Below are 25672 nucleotides of genomic sequence, written 5' to 3'. Positions count from 1 at the left end.
AGTTTCATTAGTATGGAACTGAGTAAATTAATTTAGGTAAAATTGTAATTTTTATTATATTAGCTCAGCCTAACCACGAGCAACTGATGTTTTTCAATTTATTTAGATCTGACTTTATTTGTGTGAGAAGTGTTTCATAATTGTGTTCGTCATATAGGCCCTGGGTTTGTCTTGGGAGGTAGACTTCCAAATATTTTAGTGTCTACAGTAACTTTAAATGGAATTTCTCTTTCCATCTCTAGCTGTTGGGCTTTGTTAGTAATAAACAGAAATGCTGAGGATTTCTGTGGGTTTCTTTTATATCCTGAAGCTTTGCTGAAGTTTTTTTTATTATTTCAAGTACCTTTCTACTTGATTCTCTAAGTAAATCATCCTATCTTCTGCAAAGAGTGATAAGTTTCTTCTTTGCCTATTCTAATTCCTTCAATTTCTCTATCTTCTCTTATTGCTAAAGCTAACATGTCTAGTACCAAATTGAATAATCACAGTGATAACATCCTTGTTTGACCCCTGATCTTATTGGGAATGCATCTAGCTTATTCCCATTACATATAATGTTTGCTGATGGTTTTAGATGGATGCTACTTATAATTTTAAGGAAGACTCCATTTATTCCTATGCGTTCTAGTGTTTTTAATAGGAATGGAAGTTGTATATTAACAAGATTTTTCTGCATCTATTGAGATAATCATATGGTTTCTGCTAAGACCATTCATTCTTTAGGACTGGATTATTTAGTTTCCAATTAATTTTTAGTTCATCTTTCAACGGTACTTTATTACAAATATATTTAATTGCATCATGATCTGAAAAGGATGCATTGACTATTTCTGACTTTCTGCACTGCATTGTGAGGTCTTTATGCCCTAGTACTTTATCGGCAATCAAAATGGGCTCTTAGCACTTAATTCAACCAAGTACCCTTGAAGAGTTTGGCCTTTATTTCCTTGATTAAACTGGGAGTCTTTGATGACCTCCTTGCCTCAAGGGAAAGCCTAGTTTACATGGGTTTGAGTGACATGTTAGTGACATCAGAAGCTATTAGACCACGTGGGTTTAAGTCGCATTTTTGTGACGATTTTTGGTCATGCGGGTGAGTCGCGTGTGTGACTCACCCTTTACCCTGAAAAAGATATAAAACCAGGGGTTGGCTTTCTTTTTTTGGAGCTCTGGTCCACAGCAGGAGTATTGCGTGACTCTGGGGAGCCCTTATTGAGTTCCCGACTGAACTCAGATGTTGGTAACTATGAATTGAATTTGTTCTGTCTGTTGATATTTGTAATTTGGTCGTATTTGCTCTAAAGTTCAGGGTGCTGGCTTTTGCCCTGAACTAAGGTGAATGATACTTGTATGCTGGATTAAAGTAAGATTGTTAACCCCTTAACGTTGCTTTTCTTGGTAAAGCAGATCAAAAGAACCTGGGTTTGCAGTATTCTGTGAGCTGGTTGTTGGTTTTTCACCGCCACAGCAGCTGCTAGCCGGATTGTTGAAACAAGTACATGGTCAATTTTTGAGTATGCGCCAAGTACTTCTGAGAAAAAAGGTATATTCCTTTTTATCTCCATTCAGTTTTCTCCAGAGGACTATCATACCTCAGAGGACTATCATACCTACCTTTTCTAAAATTGTATTCACCACCTTCACTTCTTTCTTGTTTATTTTGAGTTTAGATTTATCAAGTTCAGAGAGAGGAAGGTTGAGGTCCCTCCCCCACTGGTATAGTGTTGCTGTCTATTTCTTCCTTTAACTCCCTTAACTTCTCCTCTAAGAATTTGGATGCTATACTACTTGGTGCATATATGTTAAGTAATGACACTGCTTCATTGTCAATGGTGCCTTTTAGCAGGATATAGTGTCCTTTCTTTTCTCTTTTAATTAGATCTTTGCTTTTGCTTTGTCTGAGATTACAATTGCTAGCCCTGCGTTTTCTTACTTCAGCAAAATCATAATATATTCTACCCCAGCCTTTTATCTTTAACCTATGTATATCCCAGTTTCAAATGTGTTTCTTGTAAACAACATATTGTAGGATTATGGATTTTAATCCATTGTGCTATCTGCCTCCATTTCATGTGAGAGTTCATCCCATTCACATTCAGTTATTATTACTGTGTATTTTCTCTATCCTATTTCTCTCCCTGTTTATGCTTTTATTTCTCCCTTCTCCCTTACACTCCTCAAAAGTTTTGCTTTTGACAGTCGACTTCCTCAGTTTTCCTTCCTAATGATACCCCTCCCTTATCTTACCCTTTTTCTCTTGCTTTAACTTCTCTACCTTGTATCAACCTCCCACACTTTTCCCCTTTCCCCACCTACTGCCTGTAGGACAAATTTGTTTTCCATACTTATCAGAGTATGCGATTTCCTCCTTAAATCAAATCCAATGAGGGTAAAGCTCAGTTTTTCTCCCTCCCTTCTTTCCCTCTATGTTTTTGTGCCTCTTCATATGGCATAATTTACCCTTTTCTATCTCCTCCTTACCTCTTCTCCCGGAACAATCCCTTTGCACCTTTAATTATGTTTTTTATCCTCACATCAGTTACTTTATACTAACACCCTCAATCTATGTATAACCATTTCAACTGTTATAATAACTGTACCATTCTCGAGATTGACAAATATATAACATATATAAATCAATGTAATCCTATATAGGGATGTAAACAATTTTCCCTTATTGAATTACAGATTTTTCCCCCCGTTAACATTTTTATGTCTCTCTTGAGTTTTGAAGATCAAATTTTCCATTGAGCTTTGGCCTTTTCATCAGGAAGGTCTGGAATTCCCTTATTTCATTGAAGGTCCATCTCCTTGCCTGAAAAATTATGCTCAATTTTGCTGTGTAGTTGATTCTTGGTTGTAGTCCAAGCTCCTTTCCTTTCCAGGTTATCATATTCCAATTGCTTCTTTTTTTTATTGTAGAAGTTGCAAGATCCTGTGTGATCCTGACTGTAGTTCCATGATATCTGAATTGTTTCTTTCTGGCTGCTTTCAGCATTTTCTCCTTGACCTAATAATTCTGGAAAAATTTGAGGACAACAGTTCTTGGAGTTTTCAATTTGGGATCTCTTTGAGGGGCTGATCAATGGATATTTCAATGACTATTTTACCCTCTGGTTCTAGGACCTCAGGGCAGTGTTCCTTAATGATTTCTTAAAAGATACTATACAGGCTCTTTTTTTCATCAAGTCTTTCAGGCAGACTAATAATTCTTAGATTCTTTCTCTTGGATCTATTTTCCAGGTCAGTTGTTTTACCTATCAGATATTTCATGTTTTCTTATGTTTTCATTCTTTAGATTTTGTTTGACCGATTCTTTCTTTTTATTTATTTAATATATTTAGTTTTCAACACTGATTTTCACACGAGTTTGAATTATGAATTTTCTCCCCATTTCTACCCTCCACCCCACTCCAAGATGGCATATATTCTGGTTGCCCTGTTCCCCAGTCAGCCCTCCCTTCTGTCACCCCACTCCCCTCCCATCCCCTTTTCCCTTCCTTTCTTGTAGGGCAAGATAAATTTCTATGCCCCATTGCCTGCATATCTTATTTCCTAGTTGCATGCAAAAACTTTTCGTTTTGTTATTGAACATCTATTTTTAAAACTTTCAGTTCCAAATTCTCTCCCCTCTTCCCTTCCTACCCACCCTCCCTAAGAAGGCAAGCAATTCAACATAAGCCACATGTGTATCATTATGTAAAACCCTTCCACAATACTCATGTTGTGAAAGACTAACTATATTTTGCTCCTTCCTAACCTATTCCCCTTTAATTTTCTCCCTTGACCCTGTCCCTTTTCAAAAGTGTTTGTTTTTGATTACCTCCGCCCCCTATCTGCCTTCCCTTCTATCATTCCCCCTTTTTCATCTTCTTCCCCCTTCTTTCCTAAGGGGTAAGAAATCCAATTGAGTGTTACGGTATTCCCTCCTCAGGTCAAATCTGATGAGCGCAAGATTCACTAATTCCCCCTCACCTGCCCCCTCTTCCCTTCCTACAGAACAGCTTTTTCTTGCCACCTTTATGTGAGATAATTTACCCCATTCTATCTCTCCCTTTCTTCTTCTCTCAATATATTCCTTTCTCATCCCTTAATTTGATTTTATTTCCTTTAGATATCCTCCTTTCATCTTCAACTCACCCTGTGCCCTCTGTCTATATATATACACATACATATATACATAAATACACATATACATACACACAAACAGACACACACACACACACATAAGGATATTCCCTTCAGCTACCTTAATACTGAGATCTCATGAATCATACACATCATCTTTCCATGTAGGAATTTAAACAAAACAGTTAGACTTTAGTAAGTCCCTTATGATTTCTCTTTGTTGTTTACTGTTCCATGCTTCTCTTGATTCTTTTGTTTGAAAGTCAAATTTTCTATTCAGCTCTGGTCTTTTCACTGAGAAAGCTTGAAAGTCCTCTATTTTATTGAAAATCCATATTTTGCCTTGGAACATGATACTCAGTTTTGCTGGGTAGGTGATTCTTGGTTTTAATCCTAGCTCCATTTACCTCCAGAATATCATATTCTGAGCCCTTTGATCGCTTAATGTAGAAGCTGCTAGATCTTGCATTACCCTGATGGTGTTTCCACAATACTGAAATTGTTTCTTTCTGGCTGCTTGCAGTATTTTCTCCTTGAGCTGGGAGCTCTGGAATTTGGCAATAATATTCCTGGGAGTCTTCTTTTTGGCATCTATTTGAGGAGGCGATTGGTGGATTGTTTCAATTTCTATTTTACCCTCTGATTCTAGACTATCAGGGCAGTTCTCCTTGATAATTTCTTGAAAGATGATATCTAGGCTCTTTTTTTGATCATGGCTTTCAGGTAGTCCAACAATTTTTAAATGATCTCTCCTGGACCTATTTTTCAGGTCAGTGGTTTTCCCAATGATCACAGTCTTCCACTTTTTCATTCCTTCAGTTCTGTTTGATAATATCTTGATTTCTCATCAAGTCACTAGCTTCCACTTGCTCCAATCTCATTTTTAAGGCAGTATTTTCTTCAGTGGTCTTTTGGACCTCCTTTTCCATTTGGCTAATTCTGCCTTTCAAGGCATTCTTCTCCTCATTGGCTTTTTGGAGCTCTTTTGCCATTTGAGTTAGTCTATTCTTTAAGGTGTTATTTTCTTCAGTGTATTTTTCAGTATTTTTTTGCATCTGCTTTAGCAAGTCATTGACTTATCATGATTTCCTCACATCACTGTCATTTCTCTTCCCAATTTTTCCTCTACTTCTCTAACTTGCTTTTCCAAATCCTTTTTGAGCTCTTCCATGGCCTAAGACCAATTCATGTTTTTCTTGGAGGCTTTTGATGTAGGGTCTTTGACTCTGTTGATTTCTTCTTTCTGTATGTCTTCGTCTTCTTTGTCACCAAAGAAAGATTCCAAAGTCTGATACTAAATCTGAGTACGTTTTCACTGCCTGGCCATGTTCCCAGCCAACTTACTTGACCCTGGAGTTTTTCACTGCTTGTAAAGAGTACTTTGTTCCAAGCTTGAGGGGATGCGCTGTTGTTTTCAGAGCTATTTCTATACAGCCAGCTGTGCCACACCAGCACTCCTTCCCCAAGAACTGCCAACCCGGACCTGACTCAGGTCTTCAGCAGGCTCTGCAATCCTGCTCTGATGTGCCACTTAATTACTCTCACCAGGTGGGCCTGGGGCACGAAGCTTCTGTAGCTGCACTACCTCCACTGCACCGCCCCACCCCACCCCCACCCCTCAGCAGTGGCCCAACCACAAACTCCTTTCACTCCCCGCAGCTTTTCCCACTAACCTTCTCTGTTGCCTTTGGTGTTTGTGGGTTGAGAAGTCGGGTAACTGCCACAGCTCACTGATTCATGACACTAGGGCCTGTTCCGCCTGGCTCCTGGTCTGGTTGGTCTGCGCAGCCCACGCTGGGCACCTCTCTTCCTGCACTAGTCTCCTTCAACCACCACAAGAAGGGCCATCTCCCCAACTTCTCCAACTAAAAGGCTACTGAAGACCCACTTCTGGCTCCTTTATTTCAGGGTTTCTCCTGAGGTAGTATTATTTTGGTAAGGAAGGGAGGGATGAAGCCATTTTATCTGGTCATCATGGCTCCCGGAAGTTCAAAAAGGCAAGTTTCAAACCTTTAGACTATGGAAGCTGCGACAACCCCTCAGTCCAGACCAGCAGGGACCTCTCCGAGATCTCACACACACACACACACACACACACACACACACCACAACAGGGTGACTTCCTAGAGTGGCACTATTTCACAAACTAGTACAATTCACAGGTTTCCACAAAGCTTTACCCCTCCTTGAGAAAGATAACCATTCAGGGTTGAAATACATTCAGCCTGTGATTCACTGAAATGGTGAATCTGCTATTTCAACAAACTCTAGAGTTAGATTTTATACTTTTCAAAACTGATTGCAAACAATGGGTTTTAATTATTATATTTACCAAAATCCATTAAACAGTTCAGAGCAAATTCTTTGAGCAACACCAGACTCTTTAGTTGGCGTTGAAATCAAAGAAATATGTAACAACAGCTAGCATTTACATAGTGCTTTAACATTTGCAAAGCACTTTTCAGACATTCTCTTCTGATCCTCACAACAACCCTGAGGTGGGAGTTGCTGCTAATCCTATTTCATAGTTGAAGAAACAGAAGCCAGAAAGATATTAAGTGACTTGTTTAAGGTCACAGAGCTAGTAAGCATCTGAGGCAGGATTTGAACTCAGGTCTTTCTGACTCCAGCCCCAGCATTCTACCCCCTAAACCACACAGACACCTATGTATCAAAAAGGCCTATTAAAATACATTCCAGAGAGATTATAGAAGAATATAATGTAAAAAAGTATATAAGCTGTTTTCCCCTGTGTGTATTTACCTAGATCTGCTACTGTTCCTCCTTTAACTGGTGTATTTTCACTGTCTTTCTTTGGGTTCACTGTAAGAAAAAAGCAAACATTACGATAACAAATTACTGTGTATCTACTCAAATACACAAATGCTGCCTTGTCTTGAGAGTATTTAGACTTCTCAAAGACAGTGAATGGTTCTTTTTTTATCTTTGTATCCCCAGGCCCAAAATACTGTGCCTGGCACTGTGGAAGGCAAATAGAAACTTAGTAACTGTCTATTTTTCTTGCTATCTTTGATCATGTTACCTTATTGCTTCAATTTACTAGAGAATAATGATAGACAATCCTTGGTTATCCTTCTACTTTCAACACATATAGTATAAACAATATATAAATATAAACTGGAGTTAAAGGAATAAATACCATTTTTAGGAAGTACCACTTCCTCTATGTTAGGTACAGGTGTTGGGTCTTCCATATCCTTAGTGAGATCTTCTTGTTCATCTTCCTCTTTCTGTCCTCGCCTCTTCCCATAAAGACTAGCTTGTCTAAAACAGATTAGATGCAAACATGACTAAATACATTTCTCATTATACTAAATGGCTTTCAGTGCTATATCTCACAATTAAGAAATGTCAATAATTCATACAAAAATATCTCTTAATGATCAGTCCATCAAGCAGCAAACCTAGAGAAGAACATCCAGGATGTTACTGATGCAAGTGTCTGGATTTCCAGATATTGTACCTAAAAAAGGCCTATAACAGTATTACAAAAATCTTCTCTGACCTGAATCCACATTGACACACAAATACATGTGTAGTAAGACTGTTCCTAAAGATATGTTGCTCTTTCTTCCCCTTCATTGAAATGCTAAGGCACTATGGATTTGCAATGTTGTATACACAGTCAGCAGTGTGAACACTGGAAAGTTTTGATAAATAGCTCTATTTCTTCTTTTTAAAAATGCTGTTGGAAGAAATGGCTTGCTAGGGAGGGCAAAGGGAGATATACTTGGAAATGAATGTGATGTAGGAAAAAAACTTCATTTTTTCAAAGGAATAAAATAAAAATTGGCTTACTACATTTTACTACTTATATGTATCATTACAAGAAATAAAAACTGCATAGTAGAGACATTTAGTATTATACTCTGATAGCAGATGCCTATTCTGATTGCTCAATAAATATTCTTAGGGATAAGGCACCTAGTATTCACGTTGTAGTTCAAATATTTCTTATTTAAAGTCCTTCAATCACATCAAAATGATAAATGCCAAATGAGTGGGACAGATAATACATGATATGAAGGTCAAGGAACAGGAAGATCACCTTGGGCTGTGGCGGTCAAGGAAGGCCTCATGAAGAAGGCAGGATTTGACCAGTGCCTATGAGAAACAGGGTGGTGGGTTAGCAATAGTACTGGAATATACATCAGCAGACCTGGATTCTGCATTTCTCTCTGCCACAAGCTAGCTAGGTGACCCTGGACAATTCACTTCTCAGGAGCTCTGTCTCCTTGAACTGTCAAATGAGGAGTTAGACTACATCATCTTTAAGGAATCTTTTCCAGCTGTAAAATTACGAATTCTATTTAAGAAGCATGATGAAGGCAAAGCCTTCTGGGGATGTTCTGGGGACATGAACAGGATAGTTTGATTACAGAGGAAAGCCTGCATAGTGGAACGACCAAACATAAAGGTAAAACAAGGTCCTGATCTCTTAGTTATTATCAGCCTTGGTCAAGTATCCTGTTCTTGCTGAGGACAAACAAAAAAATCACTGGAAAGATAGAGCATACAATAAACATTCTGCATTAATTAACACTTTAAGTAACAGGACAAAGGACAGAGTTTGCAATCACAGGCTTTCTTCAAAGGATAGAATCTACTATAGTGAATCATAAGTTCTCTATGTAAAACTCAGTTACAAAGGTATGGCTACTTTTAGACAGTTTTTCCAAACTTTTAAGCGTACACACGAAAGGATTTCCAAGCCCAAAATACCAGCTGATTTCCATACTTTATAGAAAAAAAATTCTAAACAATCCTAAAGACATTTTACAATCCTTTGGAGTTTCTTGTAATGTGATTTTACCTGTCTACCAATTCTTACCCTTTCTTTCCAGTCTTTTTCCTTGATTCAGCAGGAGTAGGAGGTGGAGGAGAAGGTGAATGTTTTCTCTTTCTTGTACTTGCTGCTGCTTTCCTATCTCTTCTCTCAGGACTGCGGACTGGCTAAAAAGAATAAAAAGAAAAAATTTCAATAAATAGTAGTAGCATTTGGGGAAAGTGGCGATGAATTCTAGAGAGAAAAAGTCTATTCACATCTGAATTTCTGCTACTTTGAATGGCCCTGCATATATTCTAGGACTACAATTGTAGCACCATTGTCATATGCTGTGGCCATCCAAATACCATGGATTATAATGAAGATGTGCTGTAAAATACGAGAAATCTGAAAGGAAAAAAAGATCTACAAAGTTAAAGGGTTACTCTAATGAGGTAAGGAATTAAGAGAACGTGAGAAGAAATGGAGTCAAACAATGAATGAACAGCTCTTAATGGAAAATGAAGATTAAAAAAAACTTGAGTTTTTTAAAAAGTAACTTTTTGTGGAAGAATAGAAAGGTGAAGAAAATAATGAATAATATTCACCACCTTTTAAGGTGATAACATGCTTCTGGATTAGAAATATCCAAAGACTTTTCAAAAACATAAAAGCAAGCAATCATTCATGGAGTATGAAATGGATACATGAAAGAGATATTCCAGCATAAATTTAGGGCATTATTCAGTTCTGTTTTTCCACAATCTCTAATTTTTAGTCATCAGGTTCTTCAAAAAATGGTTATATTATTAGACACATACATGACAACTTTATCAAAAACAGAATATTAAGATTCATGAGTAGAATGTCTATTAATTGAGGAACAGCTATTACTAAACACAGAAATTTACCAGCAAAGATTTTACAACACTAAGACCAAACTTAAGACTGCCAGACGTGGTTTATTTTTATGTACTACACTATACTATTAGTATGCCAACTCTTTCACAAAAAGATTTTTTGAGTGGCAGAACATTTGAATTACATTATACCAAATGCTCCAACATATTTAACTTAAAAATTCAAACATCAACAAATAGATTTATCAAAAATAAGGCCAAATTGGGGCAGCTAGGTGGCACGGTGAGTAGAGCACAGGCCCTGCAGTCAGGAGGACCTGAGTTCAAATCCAACCTCAGACACTTGACACATTTCCTAGCTCTGGCAAGCAACTTTGGCAAGTCAGTTAACCTCAATTGCCCTGCCATCCCCCCTCACAAAACAAAAAATCAAAAAACAAAAATAAGACGACATTATACAGGTCATCCTAAATATCAAGAATAAAGGAAAGCAAGGAATCTTTGGGAAGTACCTCTTCATTCTTTGTTGAGATGCGCTGACGAAAACTAACTGGTTTCTTGTTCTCATCCACCTCATAATCTTCTTCATTCATCCATTCATTGAAAATATCAGTGTCTAAAATCCATTTTGCATGGACCTAAAAAACAAATCCCACAGTTGGCATCTACACAAATAATAAATAGGTCCAGCTTATTCCTGCACCGTATTGGCAAACCCAACATAGGCAGAGACCTCCAGAGTCAAATAATTCAGCATGTGTATTGGAAAAAGCTAGCAAGACTGGGAATCAAAAGGCCTGGTGTTGCATGCTAGTTCTCCTACTAAGTAGATATAACTTTGAAGTCATATAGCTTGAAAAAGTCCTTTCCCTTTTGAGTACCATTAAGAAACGTTTTACTATCGGGTTTTAATAAAACAAAAATGTCCAGGAAAACCATAAATCTGAGAAACAGAATATCAGGTACAAATCTCAACAAAGAGAAAAAAAACACTGGAGATAAATAATAACCAAAAAGAAAAAATAACTGAAAATGAGGTAAAAAGCAATATATCAGATATGTATTTAGCAATAAACTACAAGTAACAAAATATACTTGAAATTGTAATCCCTTATACAAAATAAGCAAGAGCCAATAGAGAGGGTGGGCAAAGTAGCAACATACATTAAGAAAATATATGCCAGTATAAAAATCAATGAGAAGGAAAGAACAAAAGATACATAGTATTTTTTGTTCCCACTCAACATATGGGCAGTCCTTTTTTATTTTACATTCTTTTTAATTTTTTAATTCAATTTAATTTTGTTTTCAGTCATGAATTCTCTCCCTTTTGACTTCTAACACACTGACAGGGCAAGAAAAACAAAATTCAAGCACAATAAATTCCTCTATAAGCTATATCCAAAAAACAGAAAGGAAAAAACAAAAGAAGAAAATATGCTTCAACTAGTTACATGTGTCCATCAGCTAAACGGAGGTAGGTAGCACATTTCATCATGAGTCCTTATAATTAGGGTTATTAAGTCACTGAAAGTTATCTTTATAATATTGCAATTACTGTATAAATAGTTCTGCTCACTTCACTTAATATAAAAGTATACAAGGAAAAAATAAAATGCATAACACTGAGCACAAAACAACCAAACCAGACAGATAAATGCCTGACAAAGGATTGATACAGACAAGAAAAATGGCAGAGAGGCAAGATAAGTTCTTGTAGGAGGAAATTAATTACCCAACTATATGCTGGAGATTATTTTTCAACAAATTCAGAGCATATGATAAATCCTTCATTTAATTTGCTAATGATAATTAGCAAGTAATTCTTTCAGAAAAGAGTAAAGCAACTAAATTGTTATACTGGACCGAATCAGGTCCTGACAAGGGGAAGAGCTTGTATAAATGGAAACCAAGGGATTGTAAGACAAAGTTATCACTCATTTTAGAGCTTGACATGGTTGACAAGAAGTATGCTGAGGAGAATCAGATAATCTAGACATAAAAAAAACCAGATTTTTAAAAATTCAAGGAGACAACACCCAAGATCTAAGAGTCCAACAGTCTAAAATGAAGCCTACTTGAGAAAAAAGGGACATGAAAATGAAATCTTGGCCATACTACTGGAAACCATTTAGATTCCTTAAAAAGGCATCTAATAGGGCTGATAAGGTTGCACAAGAAGTGAATACGCATGATATAAAAAAGCTTTTAAACAAACTAAATTAATTCATCCAACATAAGGAGGGAAATAGTGGACACGGAAAAAAACCCCTTATGTCAGATCAGATCAGATATATAAGACAACTAATACATATATAAAACCAAAATCCTTTCCCCAATAGATAATTGATCAAAATATATGAACAGTTCTCAAAAGAATAACTGTAAAACTATGGCAACCATATGAAAGGATATTCTGTATCACCAATAATGAAGAGAAATACAAATCGAAACAATGATCCTTCACATTATATATCCAGCAAATTAGTAACAATGAAAAAAAGGAAAAAAGTAACAATTTTAAAGGGGTTATAGACAGGCACACTAATAGATTACCAGAGTAGTTGTGTAAAATCATTTTAAAAAGGAGCTGGGAATTATGCAAATAAAAGAATTAATATGTCTACATCCTTTGGCTCACAGATCCTATTGCTATGCATTTATTACTCAAGGTCAATGATTCAAAAAGAGAAGTCTTACATATGTTGAAATATTTAAAATAGCGTACTATGTGCTTGGTAACAATGAACTAAAAAGAAAGTTGATGTCTATCTGTTGTGAAATGGGTTAAAAATTATGACGTATAAATGAAATGGAATAATACAGTACTGTAAAACAGAATGAATAAAATTAATTCCTATAGAAGATGGGATTTTAGTGCGGAATTTAAGGGAAGCCAGTGGATGGAGATAAGGAGGTAGGGCATTCCAGCATGAGCAAAAACCAGAGATTAAAGAGTGTCTTGTTCATGGAATATCAAGGAAGCCAATTTCACTAGATCAAAGGGTACATGCCAGGAAATAAGGTGTAAGAAAACTGAAAAGGTTGCTGGGGGAGGGAGAGAGGGAATGGGTCACCTAGGGCTTTGAACGTGATACATAGGACTTTGTATTTGATCCTGGAGACAATGCATAGCCCCTGGAATGTATTGATTATTATATCCATACTATAGATGAGGAAACTGAAGCAGGCACAGTATAACTGACTTATTAAAGATAACAACTAGTAAACATCCTAAGGCTGAAGGTGAATTCAGGACTTCCTAATTCAAGATGAAGCTTTTTTTCCAAGTACATAACTATTTTTAGTAATTTCACAAATACTTAAATTTAGTGAATTTATTTTATCTATATGAGTGAATTTAGTGAATTTATTTTGTCTACATTAAACTTTTGCTACTTTGGCTAGTATAGTCATAAATCTCTTCATTAACTTAGGTAATTATCATTTTTATTATAATGGGGTAGCCTAATTTTCAAAACAAAATTTTGTTACTGTGTCATTCCTTATCTAAATTACATAGCACATGTATTTTTTGTGCTAGATTAACAAATGTTTTATAAATTTTGTAATTACCTTGAATGAAATTTTCTACTGCTTCTTCCCAGAATTTTTTTAGTAATTCATGGAAAAGCCAAAGGTCTCTCTAGGTTTACTTTGTATCCCATTTTACTGATGCTACTGATTTAACTGATAATTTTTTTAATCTCTGTAGGTATCCAAGGAAGCCATACACCATCTAAAACTAGAAATAATAGCTAACATTTATGTAGTACTTTAAGATATGCAAAGCCCTTAACATTTATTGGCTTATTTGACTATTACAACCACCCTGTAAAATGGTACTATTATTCTCAGTGTACAAATGCGCCTAGGTTCACACAGTTGGTTAATGTCAGAGTAAGGATTTGAATTCCATGGCCAGCAATATATCCACTATGCCACCTATATTCCTAGATAATTTTGTCTATGTAACTGTTTCTTACACATAATGAAGAATAGTAGAAAAACAGGTACTCTTGCTTTCCAGGGGGTGGTGTGCCAATTCCAGCATATTCCCATTAAAAATGAAGATCTTTGGGGTTTTGATATTTAACATAATATTTGATTGATATCAACAAATATCTACATCAATATCAATAAGTAACAAATATCAATAAATTGATATTTGAGATAATAAGAAAAAAACTTTTATTCTTAAGATTGTTAGGGTTTTTAAAATTTTTTTTTACTTTCAGAGGATTTTTCTGTATCAATTGCTATAAAGTATATATTTTATCCTATTTATAGTTTTTATAATAATTAGGCATCCTACCATTCCTGATACCAAACCTGGTCTTAGAAAATTATTTTGTAAAAATATTCCTGCCTCCTCTTTGCTAGTACCTACATAGTATTTTCTGCAGCAATAATCATTTGTATATTTATAGTTTAATTATTCTGTATACCTTCTACCTAATTTCACGGGCAATTATTTTAGCATTCTCCATCCAGCAGATATCAATACAAATATAAACATTCGCCTGAGGACTACTTCAGCTGTACAAAACAGACTTTGAGATGTAATATAATTTTCTATAATATAACTGTATCTATTGTTGCTATGATCAGCTCTACAATATTATTCTTTTGAATTTTCTAAATATTTTGCTCATTTTTCTTTATTGTCTTCTTAATGTACTCTGTAAGATAAATATTTAATGTTTATGCCCTTCTATATTTGTTTGTTAGTTATGAACAATTATCTACTTAATTTTTGGAGTTCTTCATTACTTCTGTTTGTTGTTTCTCTATTTCTGTTTCAATGATCATTTCTGAATAGTTTTGACTTGTTTTGTAACCCTTTTGAATAGCTCAACTGAAAAAGCAGTTTAATGTACTGGCAAGGCTATGCCTGCCCCCTTACATTTTCACTTTTATCAGTTTCTCTTCAAATTCTAGACTTTTCTCCAAACTATTGTTATTGTCTCCTAAACTTCTATAAAATACCTGTTAGTAATTTCATTGGTAAAATATGCTATTGCAAATTTATTTACATAATACTTTTTAATATATTAGCTTAGTCCAACCAAGAATATAGCATTCCATCTCTAATTATTTACATCTTTATTTCTTCAATGTCTGTTGTAGTTCTATTTACATAAAATTAAGTCTTGCTAGGTCAACTCTGAGATGTTTTATTCATTTTTACATATTTTTACTGGTATTGGTTAAAAGTGTCTAGCAATAATGATGATTTCTGAGTGTTTTTCATACTACAACTTTACTGAAGTTACTGCCTCAGTATTTTGGTTGATTCACTAGGATATTGTAAGTTAGCCTTAAATATCTGAAAACTATGAAAACTACGGACAACTGTCTCTGCTGACAATGTTTATAACTTTGTGTTCTTTTTTTTAGACCTATAAAAAGAATTATCGAATGATGTTAAAAAATATTAACTATAGGAATATTCTTGTTTTAAGCTTTCGATAACCAAGAAAGCTTTTAAAGTTTTTCCACTGCAAATATTGCAAGATAGTCCATGTCATTCCTTCTTACTGATTCTAACATGACTGCTCCATTTTTGTGAAAGTTCTTTCCTGCAAATAGTAAAATAATCACGAAGTTTGGGTTATTTTTCTTGTATCAAAACTGAACAGGGACAATCTGGAATGGTATATAGGTAGCTAGCCTTGATATCAGGAAAACTGAGGTACAAAACCTAAGACACACAATGGCATTGTGACCTTGGGCAAGTAACTTAACCTCTCACTGCCCAAGGCACTTCTCTAAGACAGCAAGTTGCAAAACAGTGCCAGGCACAGGTTAAGTGCTTTAATGAAGGCCAAGTTAATTATCATCAATCTATATCAAAGGTAAGTTTCCTCACTGGGAGATCCCTACACTGATAGTATCAAAGGCTCAGAAGGACCTTTCTTAAAAAAAAAAAAAACCTGTAAAAAGTAAATTGCTAATTATTTTCCTAACACTGAATGAGCTCTAAATTTCTGTCCCAAATCCAATCTTATCAACTTGCTATTTTATGAATATTCTGCTATATTCACCCTTCAGGGATTTCAAAATTTGTGTATCTATGTTCCTAAGTGAAATGTGTACCTAATTCTTTTTCTCTGATTGGATCTCCCTGGTTTAAATATCAGAAATCTATCTCTTACAAAAAACAGGTCAGTTGAGTGCCTTTTACCTCAACTTTTGAGAATATTTTTTGTTAACATAGATATTTATTACTCATTAAGTATTTTATAGGATTTCCTTGCAAATTCTTCAGGCCTCAGGAATCTTTTGCTCTAGAAGATCATTCTTGACTTGCTTTGTTTCTTTTCCTGTTACATTGGTTAGAATGTTTTATATTTTTGGAGCTACTCATCCACTTCTTTTGAATGCGCAGCTTTGCTAGCACGTTACTGCATAGAGTAGGTCCTGATGAGTCTTTCTTGCTTCTTATTAATTCACCTTGTTCATTTATTTTGAAAATTTAAATTTCCTTCCTTTTTCTCTTGATCAAATTACCTAATATTTTTGTCAATTCTTTCAAATCTTTCTAAAAAATCATTTTTTCATTCTTTAATATGATGATTTTATTCTAAACTGTCTCAAGTTTGCCTATATTTTTCAGGATTTCTTCTCCAGTACACATTTTAGGGCCATAAACTCTTTTAATTTTCTAGTTTTCTCACTGCATGCTCAGTTCAATCATCTTATCTTTTTCTATTTTGGCAATGTAAGTTTTCAGAGTTGTAAATCTTTCTCAGGTTTGCTTTAGAGGCATTCCATTAGAGTTGGTATTCGGTTTCCTTATTGTTTTCTTGAATATTGTTAACATCATTTATTCTTTGATCTACTCATTATTTAAAATTACATTAGTCTCCTTTCCCAATATATCCTTTATAAATTACTAATATTGCATTATAATCTGTAAAAGATGTATATATTATTTGTCTTTTTATGTTTAGTTATGAATCTTTTAACCTCTAGCACATGATTAATTTCTAAATTCTTTAAAAAGGATACTGAGAAATCTGTATACATTGATTTTGACATTCAAAAGTTACCAGCATTCAGTCAAATCTTATTTTTCCAATAGTGCCCTTACTTTTACATTTTCCATCTTGTTTTCAGTGGGACTGATTTAGCTCTGATATAAAAATGTTATAAAAAAGTTTCCTACTAATTTTTGTATTACTATCCAAGTCTTCTATAATACCATTATTTTCCCACTGATGCTACATGGTTGCAATGCACTGAAAAACAGAATCAGAAGAATCAAAATTGCAGATAATCAAAAGGGGAATGGAAAGATGGAATGCAGATGTAAGGGAGGCTACACCATACTACTAATGTTGTATAAAAAACCATCATCGAGAACCTGCATGACCAAAAATACAGATTGTATCATAAATGCGATCTAAAGGAAAGATAAACCAACTGTTCCACTAGCATCTATGATACCTTAAAAACCAAAAATGCTTCTGGCAGAGTGGAAGATTCACACAGCCATGAACAAGAGAACTGTATAAGATAAAAAGTTATCGGTATGCTTTAATATAGGTTATAAAAGCAATCCATTACAAGACTAAAGTAAATCTATAAGATTAGAAAGAAACAAGTAAATGAATTAGGTGTACGTTGAAAAGGCTTCCCCTCATGTGAATCCCAGACAGTAAGTTCTTTCTCTTCAGCTCAAGTTCACTTGATGCTTGAGTTTTCAGAACCTCTCTGGAAATGCATCAAACCAAAAATATAACAAAGGAAAGTTGTAATTTTGACAGAAGAGAGAGAGCATACAATGCCCACTGTTTTTAAAACTCTCAAAGGAAAAGCTAGGAAGAACATTTAAGTAACACTTCAGAATATTTTATTAGTATGAGACCCACTCACTTTCCATGGTTTTTCTGGAATAGGAGGATCTTCAATTTCAGCATCAACATCACTAGCATGGACCCAAGTATCGTAGCTGAAGGAAAATTAAAGAGAAAAATATTATTCCATAGGTCCATCAATTTAAAAAGTAACAATATCTTTAAGGAAATGGAAAAATCATACCACCAGAAAAATTGTAGCGCCAACATAATCTTATTAGATCATATGTGTTCAACGCTATGAGTAGAATCTTTTTTAAAGAACTAAATGCAGGGGCATCTAGGTGATGCAGTGAGTAGAGCACTGGCCCTGCAGTCAGGAGGACCTGAGTTCAAATTTGACCTCAGACATTTGACACTATCTGTGTGACCTTGGGCAAGTCACTTAACCCAAACTGCCCTGCCTTCCCATGCCAACCCCCCCCACAAAAAAGAATTAAATGCAGAAGGGAAAAAACAATTTGGCTTTCTTGCCAAAACTTCCAAGAGCATTTCTGAGCAAAAATCACTTGAGATTTTAACCTATTCACATATATAATGTTGCTCTATAGACCCTTAACTTTAAGATCAAATGTTTCCTTCCCAAGGAAGAAGCAGTTAACAAGTATCAACTAAGAATATTCACAGAATTCACAGAATAGTATTGGAAATGGACTGTATTTTCTTACTTTACTCTGGAGAAGAAGAGATTAGTATTGATTACTGGGTCTTCACACCTGGGCAAATAAGTCTGAGGACATAGGCTTAATTAAAAACTATGACCAAAGAGCAGTTTTCATTGGCAAAGTCTGTATTTTTCAGAAGTAAACACAAAGGACAGAGTTTTATTAGGGCACCTTAAACATATTAGTTATTACATAATTTTTTACATGAAAGGTGATTTCCAAGCTTGAGAAGATGAAAAGGATTTACGAATGCCTCCCCATGCTTAAGAGATGAGAAACTAGAAAGAACAGAGGGTATCAAAAAAGGAAGTCAGAAATTAAATATTTTCTGATAAGAAAAATGAAGCCAATATCAAAAAGTCAGCAAGGGGGAAAAATATGTAAGAGGAGAAAGGAAAGGTGAAAATATTCTATAAACTTTCACAACAAGAGCTACACAGTACATATAAGGTGATGTGCCAAATAAGATACTGTCTAGATTTTCTGAAGAAAAAGTTAGGATTCCATATTGCAACAAATAATAAGGAACACGCCTAGGAGATTTGAAGAAAATCATTACTAGTCCCTCAAAATAAACTTATGTAGCAATGATTGGTATGACACCATTCACTTATAAGTCCAAAATAGCCAACACTAGGGAGATGTCCTATATTTTCCAGAAATCTTTACTTGAAATGGAGGAAAGGATTAGCAAAAGGATCCAAGGGTCAAAATACAGGGAAGGAGTAGATTTAGTTGTGGAAAATGGTAGAAGTAGAAGGATAGGAAGTTATTGTCTGACTAAAGAGTTTCACAATTTAGGATATTGAAAGTGGTGCAGTTCCACGAGATAGTGCTGTCTATGCCATAAGGTAGAAAAAGGAAGTCAGTGGAGCTGAGGCAGAGGAACTGTGTGCCCATATGTAAAACGGTCACCAATATATGAAATCTTTAGCCCTCAAAGATAATGACAAAAATGGGGCAGAGGGAAATATCATGAGACAAATATTTAAGTCACTAAAAAATATAGGAGTGACCTGAAGGTTGGTATGGAATTACAAAAATAATAGGGAAAGTACTGAAGGAATAATGCATATGTTAACATCTCCTGAACCTCTGTGTCACTGAGAATAACAGTGGCCTCCAAACAGAGAAAGATGTAGTATTATTAAGAAAATCTGGCTAAAAGTAAAGCAAAGAGATGGAAAGAATGATGGAAAAGTTTGGCTCAGTCTGTTGAAAAATGAATTGGCATCTCAAAAGGTATGGAAGAAAAGTGGGCTCTGAGAAAAAGAAGTCATTTTTGAGGGGGCAAAGAACTGGAAAATTAAAGGGTGCCCATCAACTGAGGAAGGGCTGAACAAGTTGTGGTTTTTGATTGTAAATTAAGATTCTGATGGAATACTATTGTGCTAGTAAATGACAAGCAGAATGGTTCAGAGATACCTGGAAAGACTTGTACAAAGTGATGCAAAGTGATATGAGGAGAACCAGAACATTGTACAAAGTAACAGCAATGTTGTAATAACGATCAACTGTGAATGATTTAGCTACTCCAATTAAGACAATGACCAAAGATAATTCCAAATGATCCATGAAAAAAAATGGAAAGAAAAAAAAATCCACCTCTAGACAGACGTCTGACAAACTGAGTACAGACTGAAGCAATCCGTTTTCGCTTTTGTTTCTTGTTTTTTTTATTTTTTGCAACATTGCTAACTTGAAAATATATTTTGCATGACTTAAATATAAAACTGATATCATTATTGCTTACCTTCTCAATGAGGCCAGATGGAGGTGGGCAGAACAAGGGCAAAACTCACAACTCAATTTTTTTTTAGATGAACATTAAAAATAAACAAATTTTAAAAAGAAAATTGAGATGGTTTGGAATGTGGCTAAGAAGAAACTTGACTCATCAGAATCGGGGAAAGGATTCAGCAGAAGGTAGACTGAGTTCAAGTTTTACAGAACAAATCCTTTTATTAAGGGGATTTGTTCTGTGAAATTTGGATTCAGTCAAAGGGCTGCACTTGAGGACCTAGAGACCCACAGATTCCCTACCCGTGGCTACGTTCTTAATTTCAAAATTATCCTTGAATCCTCACATATCCAATCAATTGCCAAAGTATAATTTCTATCTCTACAAAATATCTTGAATTCATGCCATTTTCTCTATTCATACAACTATCTATCTATTCATACAACTATCACCTTAATTTAGGCTGTCATCATTTCTTACCTGGACTACTATAATAGTAACACTACGAGTAATAGTAATAATATAGTAAATACTATTGTAAGTACTAGTAAATACTACCTTTACATATATATATATATCATATATATCACATCACAGTAAATAATAGTTAAGAACTACTACAACAGCTTCCTAATAGTGCTCTCTGCCACAAGGCTCTCCCTTCCACACATAACTAACAAAGTGCTTTTCCTAAAAGGCATGTTTAACCAGGTCTCTCACCTACTCAACAAACTCCAATGTTTCCCTATTGTCAACAGGATCGGATACTGTGTAAGTTCCTCTCTTGAGTTTCTAAAATATTTTGCCACACATCTCAATCAACGTTACAGCCTTATATATACATTACTTCCTTTCGCACCATCCACAGGCCAGCCAAAATGGTCTTCTTACTCTATTCTATCTCCTGACTTCTGCAGTAGCTGTCCTCAGTTCTGGAAAATCATTTCCCCTAGACCTCATAGAATCCCTTTACACTCTATTCAAGTAACAGTTTTAACAAAAAGCCTTCCTTAAATCCCCTCAAATATTAGTACTCTCTCGACCTAAAAATATACCTTACATTTACTCTGTATATTTAGGTTTCTTTCTACATGGTTTCTGATAATATACTAACATCTGAAATTTTAGAAGAGGTTGCCAATTCAAATATATATCAAAACTCTGGAGACATATAATACCTTTTTCAAAAAAGACTGTAATTTTCTTTCACACAACTTAAAAGGTTATAATTTTTTCTTAAACCAAGCCTTTTTACTTTTTTTTAATTAAAGAATCTTATTAGAATATCAGTACAAGTGCTCCTGGTAGCAAGTCAGCACTTGGCTGAGTTGGTACCAGCAAGCAAGTTAATAACCACATAAATTATAATTTAGTGTGAAAACTTCAGTTCAACCAAACTGTTGATGTATCAACTCTCAAAGTGAAATATGGCAACTAAACGAAAGTCACATTTCAGATGTAAATCCTATCAACTGAAGAGCTTAGAGTATCTTTTAAGTATCTCATAATATCTGCCTGAGGATAAGAAATGCTACCCATTTTCAGACATCAATTATCCTACAGGTCAGAGATGCACAAAGTTCTTTTTCTTTTTTTGATTCTAAAACAGAGATTTTAACTTAATTCCTTATAATAGCAAGAAATGCAAATCAAAAACAATCTTCTCACCGTTCAACAGTCTAAACTTTAAAAAATAATGTTAGTGTAATGTAGAAAGGAAAATTATACCTTTTTCATTTTTTTAAAGAGAAGAAAAGGAATATATGTGTGGGGAGGGGAAAGATAGGCCTAAAAGAGTGGCATAATTCTACATAATGAGAAGAAAGAGTACCTATTTCAGGGCACAAATGACTGAAATATCATTCATATCTAGGAATCATAATATAGGAGTTAATTAAACTAAATAAAAACTATAAATCAAGAGTTATTGTCAAGAAACAGACTCAAATCACATAAAACCATAGAGCTGGAAATCTTAAAGATCTTCTAGTCCAACTGTTATTTTATAGATAAGGACATTGAGACATAGACAAATTAAGTAACTTGCCCAAGGTCACAGAGCTAGTGGTAAAACCAGGCATGAACACAGAAATCTTATTTCATAATCCAAGACTATTTCTATACTGTCGTCTAATAATATCACCTACACAAAATGAAAGCAAGCCAATTTCTACAATTTAAGTTTTAACCAAAATAATTAGAGCAGTAATTTTTATAGTAGTAGAGGAAGAGAGAAAAGTCACTTGAGGAATGGCTATACGAAAGTGATTAATATACTAAAATAATGAGCACTGACAAATACAGGCAAGCACGAACAAAAAAAGACATATGAAGTGATACAAATGAAGTAACTAGAATCATCAAAATATATGTAATGACTACAAACACTGAAGTCTACAGAATAATAAAATCAAAACTGCATTCTATGAAATTATAAACTAGCTTGACCACCAGGAGGAGATGGAAAGAAACAACACTGCATCTAACACCTGATAGCTTGGATTAGTTTTGTATATTTTTTCTTCTATTTCTTTCTTATATAAGTGACATTTCTTTAGGACTGGAAAGGGGGAGATAAAATGGTCAATAAAGAAGATATGAAAACAAAAAAATATTTTTAAGAAACTACAATTATGCAAATGACTAATGTCTTTTTACCCTCTGACCCAGATATCCAACTACAAGTCATATACTTCAAAGAAGTCAAAGACAGAAACAAAGGCACAATATATAACAATATTCAGAGAGAGATTTTTTGTTGTATCAAAGAACTGGAAAGTGGGCACCAATTAGGGAATCGTCAAATTAAATGTGCTATAAAACATAATGGACCATTAATGTGTTACAAAAAATGACAAATGAGAAATATTCTAAGATTTTTGGGAACCCACAGAGTCAAATAAACAATCAACAATCACTTATTAAATTCTTGCCACATGCAAGGCACTGGAACTTGTGAAGAACTAAAATAACAATATAAACAATAACTACAACAGATGTCAATGACAAAAATCCCTAAAGAGAAAATACACCCTGACAATGGAAATACCACAAATGGTCATGGAATCAATAATGAAATACATTTCCCTCTTCACAACAAACTAGGGGAACTACTAGAGCAGAGTGCATGCAATTTTCACATTCTAAGAGATCCTATTACTTAACATATGGCTAAAGGAAACCTAGGAAAGAAACGTTCCATAAGTTTAAAATAATCCTATTTTGAATCTGCTAACTGTATATTATGTGGTATCAAGAAACTGGAAAATGGATGCACACTGATTAGAGAAGGCTAAACAAGGTGTGGTATGTGAAAATCATGCAACCTTACTAAACCATAAGAAAGAAATTATGAGGAATTCAGAGAATCATGGAAAAACTAGGAATAAACTGATGCAGAGGTAAAGAGAAACAGTAGAAAGAGATGCTATGATAAGGTCAATGAGAACACTAAAATTAAACGGAATACTGAATAACTAATAACCAATCTTGGCTAAAGAGAAGAAATGAAGAAGCCCTTTCCCTCCTTTCAGTAGAAAGGTACAGGGGAGGGAAAGGGGAATTATAGGTATGGAATACCATATATACTGTCATATGTGGTCCCTACATTGATTAGTTTTGCTTTTCTCCGTCAGCAGGGGATTTGAGACAGGGAGTAGGAGTATCACCTATTAATTAGGCATGACAGATGTAAAGTCAGAATCACCATTTTTTAAAGAAGGACAGGGCTTCTTAATTTACATTACCTGTCTGGGTAAAATCCCCAGTGCACCAGCACCTGCTTGTCTTTTTTCATCACAGGTCTCAACCAGTCTTCTGAAATAAAGACAGAAAAAGAAAAATTAAAATTTTAAATAAACCTGGAAAATAACTGTTAATAGCCTTCATTATGCTTTAACACAGAGTTATGATTTTATCTCTAATTATAGGGAGACTTCTACCTTGTTTTTGTCCTGACAAAATTACTTTTTTTTCTTTCAAGAGGTTTTTTGTTGGCAAGTGTTTGCCACTACATGAAGATGATGAATCCTATTATGTGTTGAAATACTGCATACTCATCAAACTTTATTGATTTCCCATAAAGCTAGAATAAGGCTTTGTCAGATTACAGCTAAATCTGATATGTATTAGAGGCAAGTGATATCCATTACATTATTTTAAGGATTATAATTACAAATTTAGGTGGATAATTTTTGAAATGTATTTTTTCAGATTGGCCAGTCTGGGTATTTTTTTCTTTTCTTCATTTAGTTCATATCAGTATTCTTGCTCAATAGTTTTCGTGAATACAGAATTAAGAAATGTGTCAGTAGGCAGAAAATTTTTCCCCCAAAATTTTAAATACAAGACTGTTCCATAATCAGCTTAAAAGACAGTCACTCAAATGAATCTTATAATCTAGCAATAAAAGCTAGATCAACAAAGAAGAGTATGCAGTATGTAACACATATTACCAACCATAATCTCCATCTAGTGGCAAACTGCTAACAAAAAACCTCCTGAAAGAGAGGGGAAAAGAGAAATTTTGTCAGCACAATAAAAAAGGAGAGGTTTGCCTATGCAAGGATCTGACCAAAATGCCCATAAAATTACCAAGATTATTAAAAGGAAAGCGAATCTTTCCATACCCAACTATGACGTTACCCAGTCTTTCACAGCCTAGCAACAAGAAACTTTAATTGACATTCTCGCTGCGTGCTGTTATACAAAACTACTATAACTACTCTTAGGTGACTCAAATACAAAAAAGAATAGAATTTATTTTACCTAAATATTCCATTCTACTTCATATTTATCATTCCCCTTTCTTCTGAAATCAAAAAACAGTATTCCTTAACAATTTAAACTGAAATAACAACAGGTATTATTTCACTATTCCCACTTATTTTTGATAAGTATTACTGTTTTTCGCCATTTCCCTCATAATATGATTTTGGACACAGTTTTCAACAAATGTTCCTCATTCTGGAAATCATGTTCCTAAATGATTTTATACCAACAGTAATGTTTCCTTAAACTTGTTAACCAAATTGGTAATTCTTCAAATTGAATAAATATTTGTTAAAAGGTATGTGGCCAACACTAAGAATAGTAGAGTGAACAGTTACAGAACTCTTCATCAGACATCACTTTTTGTATTTATAATCCTGTACAAGTGTATAAAATATGTCACATTTTAAAAGCACATGAAGAAAATCACAAGGTTACTCCTTTCATTTGTCAGATGGATAAATGCAGATGCAAAATGTTTTATACACCTGAGATGTTCTGATTGGTTTTGATAAAGTTCGGGTTTTTTTAAATCTTTTACATAGGGCAAGCTCTTGGGTGTGGGGATGTAGCTGGAAACAGAAATGATGTAAAACCAAAAAGACAAAAAGCATAACTAAAACTGAAAAAGGTAACCAGGCTAGATGATGGCAAAATGGAAAACTAGAACCCAGGGCAGCTAACTTTCAGTCCAAGGCCTTTTCAAATATTCAACTGTCTCCCTTTTCAAGTAGAAGCATTTCAGAATGAGACCAATAACAACAAATTCACTAATCCTCAAAATGGGGATTTTTATATGAGGAGTTTCCTTTATGCAAGATAAATATGAACTCCTTACTTGACATTCAGAAAAGGCTCCA

General features: G+C 34.6%; 1 protein-coding gene across 1 annotated transcript in view; it reads right to left on the bottom strand.

The window, feature by feature from the left end:
• SMARCC1 (SWI/SNF related, matrix associated, actin dependent regulator of chromatin subfamily c member 1) overlaps positions 1 to 25672 on the bottom strand; it is a 206842-nt gene that overhangs the window by 116933 nt on the left and 64237 nt on the right. The window contains exons 7-12 of the mRNA XM_036737909.1: positions 23789 to 23858; positions 17656 to 17731; positions 10287 to 10412; positions 8981 to 9102; positions 7289 to 7413; positions 6892 to 6951 (exon numbers count right to left, since the gene is read on the bottom strand). Of these exons, the coding sequence (XP_036593804.1) occupies positions 6892 to 6951; positions 7289 to 7413; positions 8981 to 9102; positions 10287 to 10412; positions 17656 to 17731; positions 23789 to 23858 (579 nt within the window). The remainder of the gene's footprint in view (positions 1 to 6891; positions 6952 to 7288; positions 7414 to 8980; positions 9103 to 10286; positions 10413 to 17655; positions 17732 to 23788; positions 23859 to 25672) is intronic.

The sequence above is a fragment of the Trichosurus vulpecula genome, chromosome 9 (assembly GCF_011100635.1).
Source record: "Trichosurus vulpecula isolate mTriVul1 chromosome 9, mTriVul1.pri, whole genome shotgun sequence".
Lineage (NCBI taxonomy): Eukaryota > Metazoa > Chordata > Mammalia > Diprotodontia > Phalangeridae > Trichosurus > Trichosurus vulpecula.
The sequence above is the reverse complement of the archived record's forward strand: the minus strand, read 5'-3'. Positions and strand labels throughout refer to the sequence as shown.